Source organism: Camelus bactrianus, chromosome 3 (assembly GCF_048773025.1).
Source record: "Camelus bactrianus isolate YW-2024 breed Bactrian camel chromosome 3, ASM4877302v1, whole genome shotgun sequence".
NCBI classification, from domain to species: domain Eukaryota; kingdom Metazoa; phylum Chordata; class Mammalia; order Artiodactyla; family Camelidae; genus Camelus; species Camelus bactrianus.
The window spans coordinates 37957688-37971084 of record NC_133541.1 but is presented as its reverse complement, the minus strand read 5'-3'; the positions used below and the strand labels follow the sequence as shown (position 1 = coordinate 37971084).

Sequence of the window (13397 nt, the reverse complement as noted above, 5' to 3'; positions counted from 1 at the left end):
GTTCCATTTGTTTCATATCATCCCCAATACTTGGTACTGTCAGAGTTTTTAGTTTTAGCCATTTTTTTCCCATAGGTTTGTAGTGCTATCTCATTGTGGTTATAATTTCCATTTCCCTGATAACTAGTAATAGATCTTTTCATGTGCTACTTATATATTGTTTTTTGTGATGTGTCTTTTGAAATCTTTTGTCTATTTTTAAATTGGGTTGTTGGCAATATTGAAAGAGTTCTTTATATATCTGGTTACAAAATTTTTGTCAGATATGTTTTGAAAATTTTGGCCTGTGGCTTGCCTTTTTGGTTTTTTTAACTGTGACTTTAGAAAAGCAAAAGTGTTTAATTTTGATAAAGTCCATTTCATCAGATTTTTTTTTGTGGTTCTTGCTTTTTATGTTCCATAGAAGAAATCTTTGCCTAACTTAATGTCACAGATTTGTTCTCCTGTATTTCCCTCTAGGAGTTTAATCATTTTAGCTTTATGTCTATGATTATTTAGAATTAATTTTTTTCAAAATTATTTTTGGCTAAGTTCTTTGCCTTTTCATATAAATGATAATATCAGCTTATAAATTTTCTTTTAAAGTTAGAATTTTGATTAGAATTCTGTTGAATCTGTATATCAATTTAGGGGAAAATGCAATAGGAATATGAGTTTACATGTTCATAAGTCACATAAATTAATTTTTTATAAACATATTGATCTTATATACTTAGATCTTGATAAATTAATTTACTCTAATCATTTTTGGCATTTCTTAGGCTTTTCTACATGTACATACAGTTATGCTGCCTGCAAGTAAAGATAGTTATTCCAGTCTTTGTACTTGTAGTTCTTATAGTACTGGCTGAGACCTTCAGTATAATCTTGAATAGAAGTGATGAGAACCAACATCTTTCCATTATTCCTGATCTTAGGGGGAAAAGCATTCAGTCTTACACCATTCCATGTTACGTCAGCTATAAGTTGAAGAAGTTCTCCTATTTCTATTTTGCTAAGAGTTTTTGGTATGAATAGGTGTTGAATTTTGTCATTCTTTTTCTGCATCTGTTACAATTTTCTCCTTTCATAAATGTGTATTTTATTCATTGGTTTTCAGATGTTAAACCTTGCATTCCTTGAACTTTGCTGTATTCAGTGTGTTAATTTTTACGTTCATGGGTGATATTGGTCTCTCCCCTTTTTTTGCAGTGTCATTGTCTAGTTTTGGAATCAGGATAATACTAATTATCTCATAAAATGAATGGCATCATAAAATTAATGGGGACATGTTACCTTTAATTTCTGGGAGTTAGTGTGGGATTGACATTATTTCCTCTTTAAATGTTTGATAAAATTCACAAATGAAGCCACCTGAGCCTGCTGTTTTCTTTGTGGGGAGATTTTTAATTAAAAACTGAATTTCTTTTAAATACAGGGCAGTTGAAGCTTTCTTTTTCAGTCTGTTTTGGTAATTGGTGTCTTTCAAAGAATTAACCCTTTGATTGGTCAGTTCATCTAGGTTGTCAGCTTTATTGCTTTTTCTTTTTTCAGTTTTCAGTTTTATTAGGTAGAATTGTTACAGTTTGACTGCACATATACAATATATTGCATGCATTTTAATTATTCTTTAGCTTCTGGGTCGCCCACTCCAGGGGTATGGGGCCCAATTATACCGTGAGCACACCCCTCCTGCCGCCCCACTGCGGTTCCCTCTTTCTGTTTTCAGTTGAAGAAGGTCTTCTTTTGCTATGTTCCAGTCTTTTTTCCGATGATTGTTTAGTAGTCAGTTGTGGTTTCATTGTATTCGTGAAGAGAGACGAGCTCATGGTCCTACCACTCCACCATCTTGACCTGTCCTATATTAATTTTTATTCTGTTTAAATGTTATAGTTGTTCCTGCAGGAGAGTCAGTGTATTAGGATCTTATCACTCATCTTTATTTTTTATCTGAACTTATTCTCAAGATGACTTACTTCATATATACTTATGTACACTTGTGGACCGCTAACGCTGGGCTAGGAACTATGTTAAGGAAAACATACTTAAATAGGCTTTTGATGATGGAGGATATATTGAATTATTTTTAATATTGTTAGCCTTTCTTCCATGTGAAAAATCAGATTTATCATATTTTATCTGGTACCCATGTGATAATTGATTTGTTATTTGAACTCTTTTAGTTGGGAATTGAATATTTTTGCTTTTTTTTTTTTTTTAATTTTTGAGAGGGGATGTACCATAACATTTTGTGACCTGGCTGAAGTTTAAGTGGTTTTTATTGAAGAATTTGATTTCAGAGATTTTTTTTGAATTGAATACTGATTACCAGCTTCAGCCTTGTAAATAGCTTTTCTTTAAGGATAAGGATTAAGATCCTTATGCATTTTTAACAGTATTTTTCTATTGGTTACAAGAAAAATAAAGTTTTGGTTGGCCTTGGGGTACAGTAGGTATTTTTTGTTTCTTGATTTGATTTTAAGATTTTTAGATGATTATGTTTAGATACAGGGACTATTCATTGTTTATTAAATGTGACTCTACATATGCCATATTTGTTTTTTCTCCAGAATTAAAAAACACATTTGGCCTAATGTTCCAGATCCTTCAAAGAGTCATATTGCCCAGTGGTCACCTCATACACCTCTAAGGGTAAGATAAAATATTTGACTTGTTTGTAATACACAAGCATATTAGGATATATTTGTAGAAGTCAAGCAAAATATAATCAGACTGAATCAAAAAGTGGACGAAAACAAAACTAAATAAGAATTTTAGCCAAAATTTAAAATATGTACACGTTCTAGAAGTTTATTATCACTTTAGCATATTTGTCCTTATATTCCTGGTTCTATTTAGTATACATTAAAAATATTTTATTGAGCTCGCAAGTTGAAAACTGAAAGTGTTTTAAATACTGCTGTGTGATAATTCTGTTGTAAGGCAAGCATTTTAGATTGGGTATTACAATTAAATTTAAAGTCTACTATTTTAATACTGATTAAGTGACTTCTAGAAACCTACATTAAGTTCTTTGAACTTCCCTAAAGGGAAAATGACTTACTACCTTCTGACAATCCTTGAATTGTACAGGAACAGGTTGAAATGTATTGTGTGCTTTGTATTATATGAAACTTTAGTCATTTGAGTTTGATTTTTCTTAATGTTTCCTTGTTTTTCTATCCAATTAACCCTAGATGCCTAGTCTAGGCATGAAATATGAAATACTATTTCTAGACCTTTAGCTTATCAAACTATGTAACACCAACAATATTGATTTGGAATTCTGAGGAAATACAGCCTAATTCATACTTCTTAAAATCAGAATCATTTCACAGTATCCGTAATGCTGGTAGTTGGCAGTGATTTACTTAGATTATCTCTGCACCTTTAAAAGTTACTGAGACATTTCAGAGATGTATTAGCTATGTGGCTTTAACTAATGCATGCCATACATATAAATGAACTTGCGCCATAGGTGGTAATCCATTTTTTCTCTCTCTCAGCATTTTAATTCAAAAGATCAAATGTATCCAGATGGCAATTTCACTGATGTAAGTGTTGTGGAAATAGAAGCAAATGACAAAAAGCCTTTTCCAGAAGATCTGAAATCATTGGACCTATTCAAGAAGGAAAAAATTAATACTGAGGGACACAGCAGTGGTATTGGAGGGTCTTCATGCATGTCATCTTCTAGGCCAAGCATTTCTAGCAGTGATGAAAATGAATCTGCACAGAACACTTCGAGCACTGTCCAGTACTCCACTGTGGTACATAGTGGCTACAGACACCAGGTACCATCAGTCCAAGTCTTTTCAAGATCCGAGTCCACTCAGCCCTTGTTAGATTCCGAAGAACGGCCAGAAGATCTGCAGCTGGTAGATAATGTAGATGGCAGTGATGGCATTTTGCCCAGGCAACAGTATTTCAAACAGAACTGCAGTCAACATGAAACCAGTCCAGATATTTCACATTTTGAAAGGTCAATGCAAGTTTCATCAGTCAATGAAGAAGATTTTGTTAGACTTAAACAGCAGCAGATTTCAGATCATATTTCACAGCCCTGTGGATCTGGGCAAATGAAAATGTTTCAGGAAGTTTCTGCAGCAGATGCTTTTGGTCCAGGCACTGAGGGGCAATTAGAGATATTTGAAACCATTGGAATGGAGGCTGCAATTGATGAAGGAATGCCTAAAAGTTACTTACCACAGACTGTAAGACAAGGTGGCTACATGCCTCAGTGAAAGACTAGCTCCTGTTACAGCTCAGCAGCACCTGTAAATTAAAGCTAAAAATATTTCATCTGTGATTTCAGATCGAATAATCTTCACTCACTGAAGATGATCATTTGCCCTTAAGGACAAAAATGTACTGTCCTTCCCAGAGTATCTGGGATTCTACTTTAAGCACTACATAAACTGACTTCATCCTCTGAATAGCTGAATGACTTGTGCTGTTTCAGGATGTTTGCACTGAAGAAAAACAAAGCTTGTCTGAAATTTATAAAATGAAACTTCATGTTTTGCCATGTACAAAACAGAGGGTATTTAAATTAAAAGCAGTAATAAACTTAGCTGTACTGATTTTAAGGAGAATAGTCATCAAATAAAGTGGCTTAGGGAGAATGAAAAAATAAAGGAGCAACATCTAGATCCTCTACTTCAGCTGACAACATAATTTAAAAAGGAGCCCAGCTGGTGCAGTTAATGAGTACAGCTTTTGTTGTCTGACAAAGAAAAATCTGCTCACTCATAAGCATATCAACATATAAAATATTAATTAGTTCTCTTCATTGGTAATGATGCTGCCAGTTACTGGAGAAAAGGAATCCTAGAGTTTTAATTTGGCAAACAAAAAATATTAATTTTTGAGTATTATATAATCAACACTTAGGTAAAATTTTCACAAATTAGCTTTCTATCATTTTTGACAGCCTCTGAAGATTCATTTCACAGACTCAGCAGAACGTCCAGATAAAAGGAATGAACGTGACAAACTGTCTTAAACATTTAAAAAATTCTTTGCCATTTGTAAAGGTTTAAATTGTTAACACTTTTCTATATGTGTATATAAATATTATTGACTCTTGTTAAAACTTCAGAGAATTTGGTAATTTGGTTAATGAAGCACTTTATGCAATATGTTTTCAGCTTAAAACGTGTTTTAACTTAATATGCTTCATTTTTAAGTAGGCCTAGACTGAAATTTTTCTTTTTTTTTCTAGTAGGTGTTTGAAGCAGACTAAGGTAGAGGACTTGGGCAGTATTCACCAAAAACAAACAAACCACCACCCAAAAAATGTACATATTGATGTTAGTAAGTATCACAGTTAGCAAACATCCTTATTGTAGAGGCACTTAATGAAAAGATAGTATTTTAATGTCTGCCAGTTCTGAGGTAGGTGAAACAGTTCTACATGGTGATTTAGGAATATTTTAAACCTCTTTCCCACATGTTCTTTTCTTCAGGGGAGAAGTCAGTCAGGCCTCCAGAGTTTAGCACTAAACTCAATTTCGCATTTAGGTTATCCCTACCCACTACGTTTGACGAGGAAGCAGGAGCCAACACTAGGAGCTGAGTAAGAAGAAGTTGTCATAAATCATGTGGTTGACTACTGCTGTCAAGTAAGTTTGGAGAAAATAGGTTTTGTTTTTCTGTCATATTTAAGTTACAGGAACCAGGCCAACTTAAAATAGTTTGTAGAAGTATTGAAGAATAAAAGACTGAGAAAAATTGGTACACATTTACAGGTGAAATCAAATTGTACTCAATACTCTCTCATTAATATTGTTCACATTAGACTTCCTGCTCTACTTCACTTTATCCTTTATATGCTTTCCTAATACTGTTCACAGTTCTTTCATTCATATGGTCTTTGTGAGACACAGCAGATGCTTTATTCTGATATAGCCAGTTCTACTTTAGGCAAAACAAATACAAGACTGGTAGTATGTCAGAATTAGAAGTAGATGGGGAAAATTAGGCACAAGGAAGTCAAGTGGGGGCAGAGGAAACCTCAAACTCACACACACTACAGGTTAATGGCATCACTATTATTTAGTTTGGTCATCAGAGGCTGGTCCAAATCAGGACAAGATTTATCTTGCTAAATGTCAAAAAATTTATACACATTTCTCATTTCCTCGAAACAAGCAGTCACGTTATGGTAACCACATTTAGCAGTAATCTCCCTCCTAACAAATATCAGTGTTGTGAAGAACATTTTAGTGTGAAGATTGTGATGGGGGTGGGGGGTGGGCAGTTATAAAATGTGAACTCATGATCTAAGGGAATGAGAATGAAGAGTCATTTAAGAAAGGATAAGCAAATTTGTGTGTTGAAACTTGTATAGAACATGGTGCAGTGAGTGAATCCCCCCAGCCACAAGAGCACTTGAGACATATTAAATGGATAAATGGTCACTGTGCAAAGATTCACTCAGGAAAAGAATATATGTAACATACATCTTTGCCTCAAAAGAAAAGCAATCATGAAACCTGTTTTAAGTACAAAATTACTTTCCTAAGGCATATGTGTTAGAATAATCTGTGTTTTGATACATGGGAATTGTATTTTAGGCAGGCAGAGAAATCCAGTTTATCTATGTGAACATCAGTCTGTGTTTAAGATAGTGGATTTATTACTCATTAAATGTTTAGTATCCAAAAATTGAAAGTAATACTAGCACATCAGAAAACAGCTTCTTTGTGGATGAAGCTAATTCACTGCAGTTGCCCCTTATAAGATTAAAAAAATAACAATCAAGCATATGTTACATACACTGTTACTGTAATTTGACTGTTGGTTACTGGTGTCTTTGGTATCCTACCCCCAGCTCTAATAAAGGCAGGAAGCTGAATAACTGTTGGAAAACTATTAGACTTCCATTAAAAGCTAAAAATTTAATTCTTTTATAAGATGAGTCATTCAGCACTGGGGAACATATCCAACATATGAGTAGAAGCAAAGGAAAAAGCAAAATCATTTACATGTTTTGTGTTCATATCTGTTCGTTTAATTATTCATTTAATTTCAGCCTTTTTCTTTGATAGATTTTTTTTTTACACATGAAGTCACCCAGTGACCCTAGTTTATTTTGAAGTTAAAGGTTAATGAAGTTGAAATATACTTTTAAAATATTTATTTATGAAAGTTCAAATTCAAATAGAAACAGCTTTATAAATAACACAATTGAAAATGACTTTTTTCTACCACGTAGTTAACTAGTTAAATTCATGACATGAATTTAGATGTAGAGTAAGTACATACTAGAATTCCCTGAAATATTTACTAACTCATGGGTTGACCAAGTGGGAGAACTCTTCCTCTATCCTATTATATTCCACACCATTTTCCTCCTGTTTGGTTTTAAGAACAGATTTCTAGAACTATACCCTTGTGTTTTGGTAGTTTTATTTTGTTGAAATGGGTAAAGTGTCAAAATAATAAGCTATATAAAACTTAAAGTTCAATTATTAAAAAGATACTGGGATAACTTTCTATTGTAGGTCATGTTACATTCTATTACCCAGGTAAGATTACTTTAAAATAATTTTTTGCACTTTTTTGTAAATTAAGAGAATAGGAAGTCATCAAATGGCAAGATATTTAGGTTTAGCGTAAAATTAGGCATTGTCATAGATTTCAAAGAAGATACCAAGTTTACAACGTAATTCTTTAGATGGTTTCTTGATAGCAGTTCCTTTTCTGGCGGTTTATAAACGAAATGTAAATGTAAGTCAAAACAAAACTTTCTAAAGCCAAGTGTAGTATCTTTTGGCTTAGTCTATTTTTTCATTATATGCCACGAGTATGTGTATGCACATGATATTCTAGTATATGTTGATTACATTAAAAATTTTTAAGAAGGCAGCTCTGAGTGAGCTCTTCTGTCACCTGTTTGTTCCTAAATTTTTAAAGCCTTTTGGTAGTCAGTAGTTCATTAAAGCAGGTGAATTTAACTTCATTACCCAGTTGTTTTTTAAAGTTGATAGATCATGATAAAAATATATTTAGGGCCAATCAATGGTGATAGATGTTACAGATCTATTATCCCTTAAACATAAGCTTTGAGAATAACTACATGTTTAAAATGCTGTTACATGAATAACATGATGTGTCAGAAATAAGGGGGTATTTTAAAGATGGATATTTGAAAATTCTTTAGTCTTAATGTATATGTATATTTAATAGTATACTCTAAAAGTAAGTGTGCAATTTGCTAGGACTGCAGTACAGTGATCAGCATTAGGTATGTCTCCTCTTTATATCCTAGCTATGTCCTGTTTACTTGTAAGTGCAATTCTTTCACGTTTGCTTGCTGTTTTACCCCCACCTAATCTAACTTCATATATAGCAGGCTTATCTGGAGAGACTCTTATATGTATTTTTACTTTTGCAGTGAATTGCATGTGCTACTCGTAACCACAGCTGTTGTTTTTATGTTGACATAACTCTAAATGTTACTGTACATGTTCTCATATATCAGCTCTAGTCCTTTAAGTAAATTTAATAAATTCTTACTCAAATTTTCTTGGGGTGTGGTCACTACCATTTGATGTCATAATGTTTGAGGTAACAGTATTTATCATTACTGGTGTTGGGGCTTTGTGTAAACTAGATACTTTTTGAGGGTTCTGTGGCTTTTTAAATGCTCATTTAGCATAATGGAATAGGATTTAGAAGAAAAGCTATACACTGTCTTGGCCTTAATCACATATAGAATAGACTCAGAGATGGCAGATTCATTTACCAGTTTCTAGGTTTACTGAGATGATTTCTGGAATCCCAGCATCTTACCTCCCAGTGGATTTTTTAACAATTGGGATGCCAAGGGACCAGTCAAGGAGAGAGGTGCTGTGCCATCTTGTGGCCTGTCTGTGCCCACACTCTGCTGGAGTCTGTCCTTGTCACAGTGAAGCGTGAAGCCACCCCACTGCTGCCTGCTGACGTTGCTGAGTAGCAGTGTGTGAAAGTCACAATCCCACCTGGAAGGAAGTCTGAACTGCTCGATTTGTGTCTTCACATCGCAATTTTTATCTAAATATTCAGTGAGTCAGAATACACCCACAAACCACACAAGTTAACTTCGTCCTTTTAACATATATGCTAATGGTTGTAGGAAAAGTCTCTTGGCTTTGGGCTATGTGTTCCTTTGTTTAAAATCTTACATTTGACTCTGGCTCTTACAGGCTCTTTGACTTCTTTGTGGAACCGCTTGTCTTACCCTCACTGATAGAATGGATTCAGTCCATCCTGCTTCTAAAAAGATTACAGACCTCCCTCCAAGCATTTCTGTTTCCCTAGCCCAGAGAAAGAGAAACAGTTTTAACTTTTGGTTTCAACTTTTTTTCTTTTTAAATTAATATAAAATATTCCCTGCATGCTTTCAAAATATAAACATTCAACAGAATAACAAACTGGGTGTGTGCTCCCACATGCAGTCCCATGCTCTGGCTAGTTGGGTGAACAGAAGGGTAGAAGAAAAGGAGACCTGAGGTAGAAAAAGTGTGGAGAAGCAGAGGAACACAGTGACTCCAGGTCAGCAGCTCATGCGCCTGTTGCCACTCACTTAGGTTGGCTGCTGGCTGATCTAGGAAGACCTTAGAAAGGCTACTTGGTTTCTCAACAGTTTAAAACAGTTTATCCCCATTGAGAGAGAAAAAAAATCTACTTTTAAAATCAAAGTTCAATGTTTACTTTTAGGTTATAGTCACTTTGTCCCAACTGCTAAAGGTTTTAAACAGATAGGGAGGCATCACTTAGTTTTAGAAGTCTGCGGACATTCAAAACCCAATTCTTTTGCATTTATTCCTTGTGATTGTGGTTTTGTCATTTTACATGTCAGAAACATAACTAGAATTGCCTTTTATCATTCTTCAACACTTTTTAGTGAGAATTATCCCTGACTTAAATGGTTTTCACTTACACATTTATGCATTTGTTGAAGTTAGAATCCTTCCAGAATAATATGGTGAGATATATTGTGGGAATCCTCACTCACAAAAATAAAAGTGGAAAAAAACCCCAACTCAGAACAAGCATTCTCTCTCCAGCTACCTCCCAGCCAGGACTGTGGACAATCCTTTTGAGACAGAGTAGCCAAAATAACTAAGCGATCAGATGTGGTTTATCCCCCAGAGCACTTGTTCAAACACTAAATGAGACCCACCCTTTGACAGTTCAGGCTCCCTTTGGTAGAAGAATCTTAAAGGTTCAAGACACAAGTACACACCTGGACACTGTCTCTGTAGGAAATTGTTTTCCCTGAAGTTTTGGCTAAAGCCAGAAAAAGCCTAAATAGTGATAACTTTTAAATGAATTAATATAAATTTCTCTGCAATTGGTACTGCATGCTTCCAGGAAGAGGATCATGGTTTTACGTGAATGGCCTAAAAGAATATTTAAGTAAAAAGGTACTGTTGAGATTCTGACAACAAAACAATTCTGTGTGAACATTTAAAGAATGAATAAAGGCAGTCACACTTCACTGTAGGTCAAAGTCAGTGTGGATTTTACCCATTTCAATCTAGACTATACTCAGTCGGCATCAGAGCCCAGGAAGGGACCTCTGAGAACATCTTAAGTTCTACACTTAGAACTGTGATTAGAAACCATTGGCTGCTCATGTTACTGGGGTGAGGGGCTGTTCCCTGCATGCGCAAGACATTGCTGATCACCCACTGGGCCACATGCTGGTACTGGATGTATAAAGGTTAACAAATGAAATGCACACCATCTATGGAATGTTCACTTTAGGTCAATAAAGCTTTAAAAAACTTACGAGGTAAGGATCAGTACCATTTACAGACTCACAAGCTCAGAGAAGTTGAACAACTTGCTGAGGGAACATATGGTTGACAGAGCAGAAGGGGCTCCTCCAACTCCAGCCTCACTCCAAAGTCCATATTCTTTGCCACGTGTACTGTATCCAACTGCTCTCAGCAAAAACCTGGGTGATGGGCATGCTGGAGGCCAGCATGCACAGTAATGCACTTCTGTTTCTCAGACCTTGCTAACTTCTGAGTTTCTCTCCCCCTCTTCATTCTTACATCCCCACCACCATCTAGGGGAGGAAGCACCCCAAGCTTCCCCACCCCCTGCCCCCAACTGCCAACTTCAAAGCCCCCTAACTGAGCCTTGAGCCCAGGATACTGTTTCTTACTCAGGATCTCACCCTTTATGCTCTCATCTGAGTTAGCTCTGAAGCCTGCCCTCACCCAGCACATGCATTTGCTCTAACCACATATAGCAACGCCTACAAGAGAGAAGTAGGCCCCTCTTTCCTGAGCCGATTGCATTTTAACTACAGTCTCATTACTTTTGCCCCCCCCCCCAAATTTCTAGTGGTGGAATCTGGTGGTTCTGGAACAGACCTGCCGGGTCTGCTGCCAAGTGCTGGTACCCATCTCCCAGCCTGTCCACCTCTGGAGCCTCTCCTTCAGCGTGGTTTCCAGCCACTCCCGCACATCTCCTGCTAATCCACTAGGGGGCAGCATTGGCAGCACAACGGGCCTGCTGAGATCCTGCTACTCAACATACTGCCCACATTTGTTTTTCAGGCTCCATAGTCTTTCCTGGTCCTGCTGTGCCTCATACAGCCTCCTCTCCAGATAAACACTCTCTAGTTTCCAGAACATGCTGGGTTTCTTCTTACCTCCCAGCCCACACATATGATTTCCTCTCCTAAAATGTTCTTCCATCCCAAATCCCTAGCTCAGCTGGAAAATTCTTACCTGTTCACCAAGAATAGCTTCAAACAGATCTTCCTGGCTGAGACCTTCTGTTGTCTCTTCCTCTCTCCTTCCCTCCAGAGCTAAGGGCATCTGTCCTGAGACCAGACTGATGGCCAGTCTTTGTCTCTCTCTGAGTTAGGAATTGAAACCCCTGGAGGCAGAGTCCCCGTCTTATCTCCAAGTCCCTGGCAGCTAGCATAGTCTTTGGTATTTATAGGTGCCTGGTAAATCTTGTTTATAGGAAGAGCTGGATGGACGAGTAGACAGAAAAAGTTTTTCAATTTGTTAGTGAATTTTTTTTTTTTAATTTTTAGCATATGTCTCAGATTTCATTTTGCCTAGAGTTGTATAGTGCCAGGGGAAGTCAGGAATCTGCCTGCTTCTCCACCTCCAACATGAAAACATCTCCTGGTTCCCATCCCCACCCCACTTCCACCCCAACCAAGGGCAAAAGCTTTTTTTAAAGTAATGCATACACTCAGTGAATCAAAAAACAAAAATTCAAAAAAAAAAAAAAAGTTAAAGCCAGGATAGATCCTTACAGATCATATTGTTCAACTTTATCATCCTGCAGGCAAGGAAAATGAGAAGACAAACCAGTGACGTTTCCAACACCTCAGGAGGAAAAAACTTGATCAGGAGGGTACTACTAGAAAAAGAGGACAGCCTTGCCCTCAGAAGTCAAAGGGAGATGAAATATACACTTAGGATCAGGCTTAAAAAAAAAAGAAAATGTCAGAAAAGGCAAACAGGCGCAAGCCACGTGCCAGGCTCTGAGTTACCTCTGGGCTTAATGATGAGACAGCCCCAAATACAGAGTGATCCCCCACTTTCTCAATGAGAAGATCCTAAAGTAAAAATAGGACCACTTGAATGTTTAAACTTCAGAGACATTAAGGGACAGACTGGGAGTTCAAAATTTGTAGATACCGACAGGCATATGCAGAATAGATAAGATTATACTGTATAGCACAGGGAAATATATATAAGATCTTGTGGTAGCTCACAGCGAAAAAAAAAATGTGACATTGAATATATGTATGTTCATGTATAACTGAAAAACTGTGCTCTACACTGGAATTTGACAACATTGTAAATTGACTATAACTCAAAAAAAATGTTAAAAAAATTTTTTTAAAATACAGAGCTTAAAAAAAAACTTCAGACATGTTGATTAAATAGTCACATGTCTACCTATAGTCCACATTTTTCAGGCTATATAGAAAACAGGAATATAGACTATTGATTTTCTTACTCATACCTTATGAAATAATTCTATCCAAATCTTCACATGCTCTTGGACAGCAGGGTCATTCCTTGTCATCACTAGCTCCCCTTTCTGAATCATCAGAGTTTTCCAGAGCTCATCCCTGTCACTTCACTTCCATCTAGTTGTTTCAGACGCAGCGTGATGAAGCTGTCATTGGAAACAGCATTCCAGGCCCTAAATATCCGTTGTATAATATTAACACAATTTCCCCCAATTATCTTAGAAGTGTTTATGTATCATCTCTAATGTAACCTCTTACCATTTTGTTTTTCAAAGGGATCTTTTAAAATTTTGTTTATAATGGAATCTTAAGAAGGAAAAGCCAGGCTGGGCCTACTCATAAATGTAAGTGTAACAAGTGTCGGATTACTGATCTGAGTTCTGCTGGGCTAACTTGTAAATCTAAGTTAATA

At 36.2% G+C, this 13397-nt stretch overlaps 1 protein-coding gene across 1 annotated transcript in view; it reads left to right on the top strand.

Annotated features, from left to right (window-relative positions):
- Positions 1–8511, top strand: part of IL6ST (interleukin 6 cytokine family signal transducer) — a 50827-nt gene extending 42316 nt beyond the window's left edge. The window contains exons 15-16 of the mRNA XM_010966279.3: positions 2550–2631; positions 3486–8511. Of these exons, the coding sequence (XP_010964581.2) occupies positions 2550–2631; positions 3486–4223 (820 nt within the window). The 3' untranslated portion in view covers positions 4224–8511. The remainder of the gene's footprint in view (positions 1–2549; positions 2632–3485) is intronic.
- The last annotated feature ends 4886 nt before the right edge of the window (positions 8512–13397 follow it).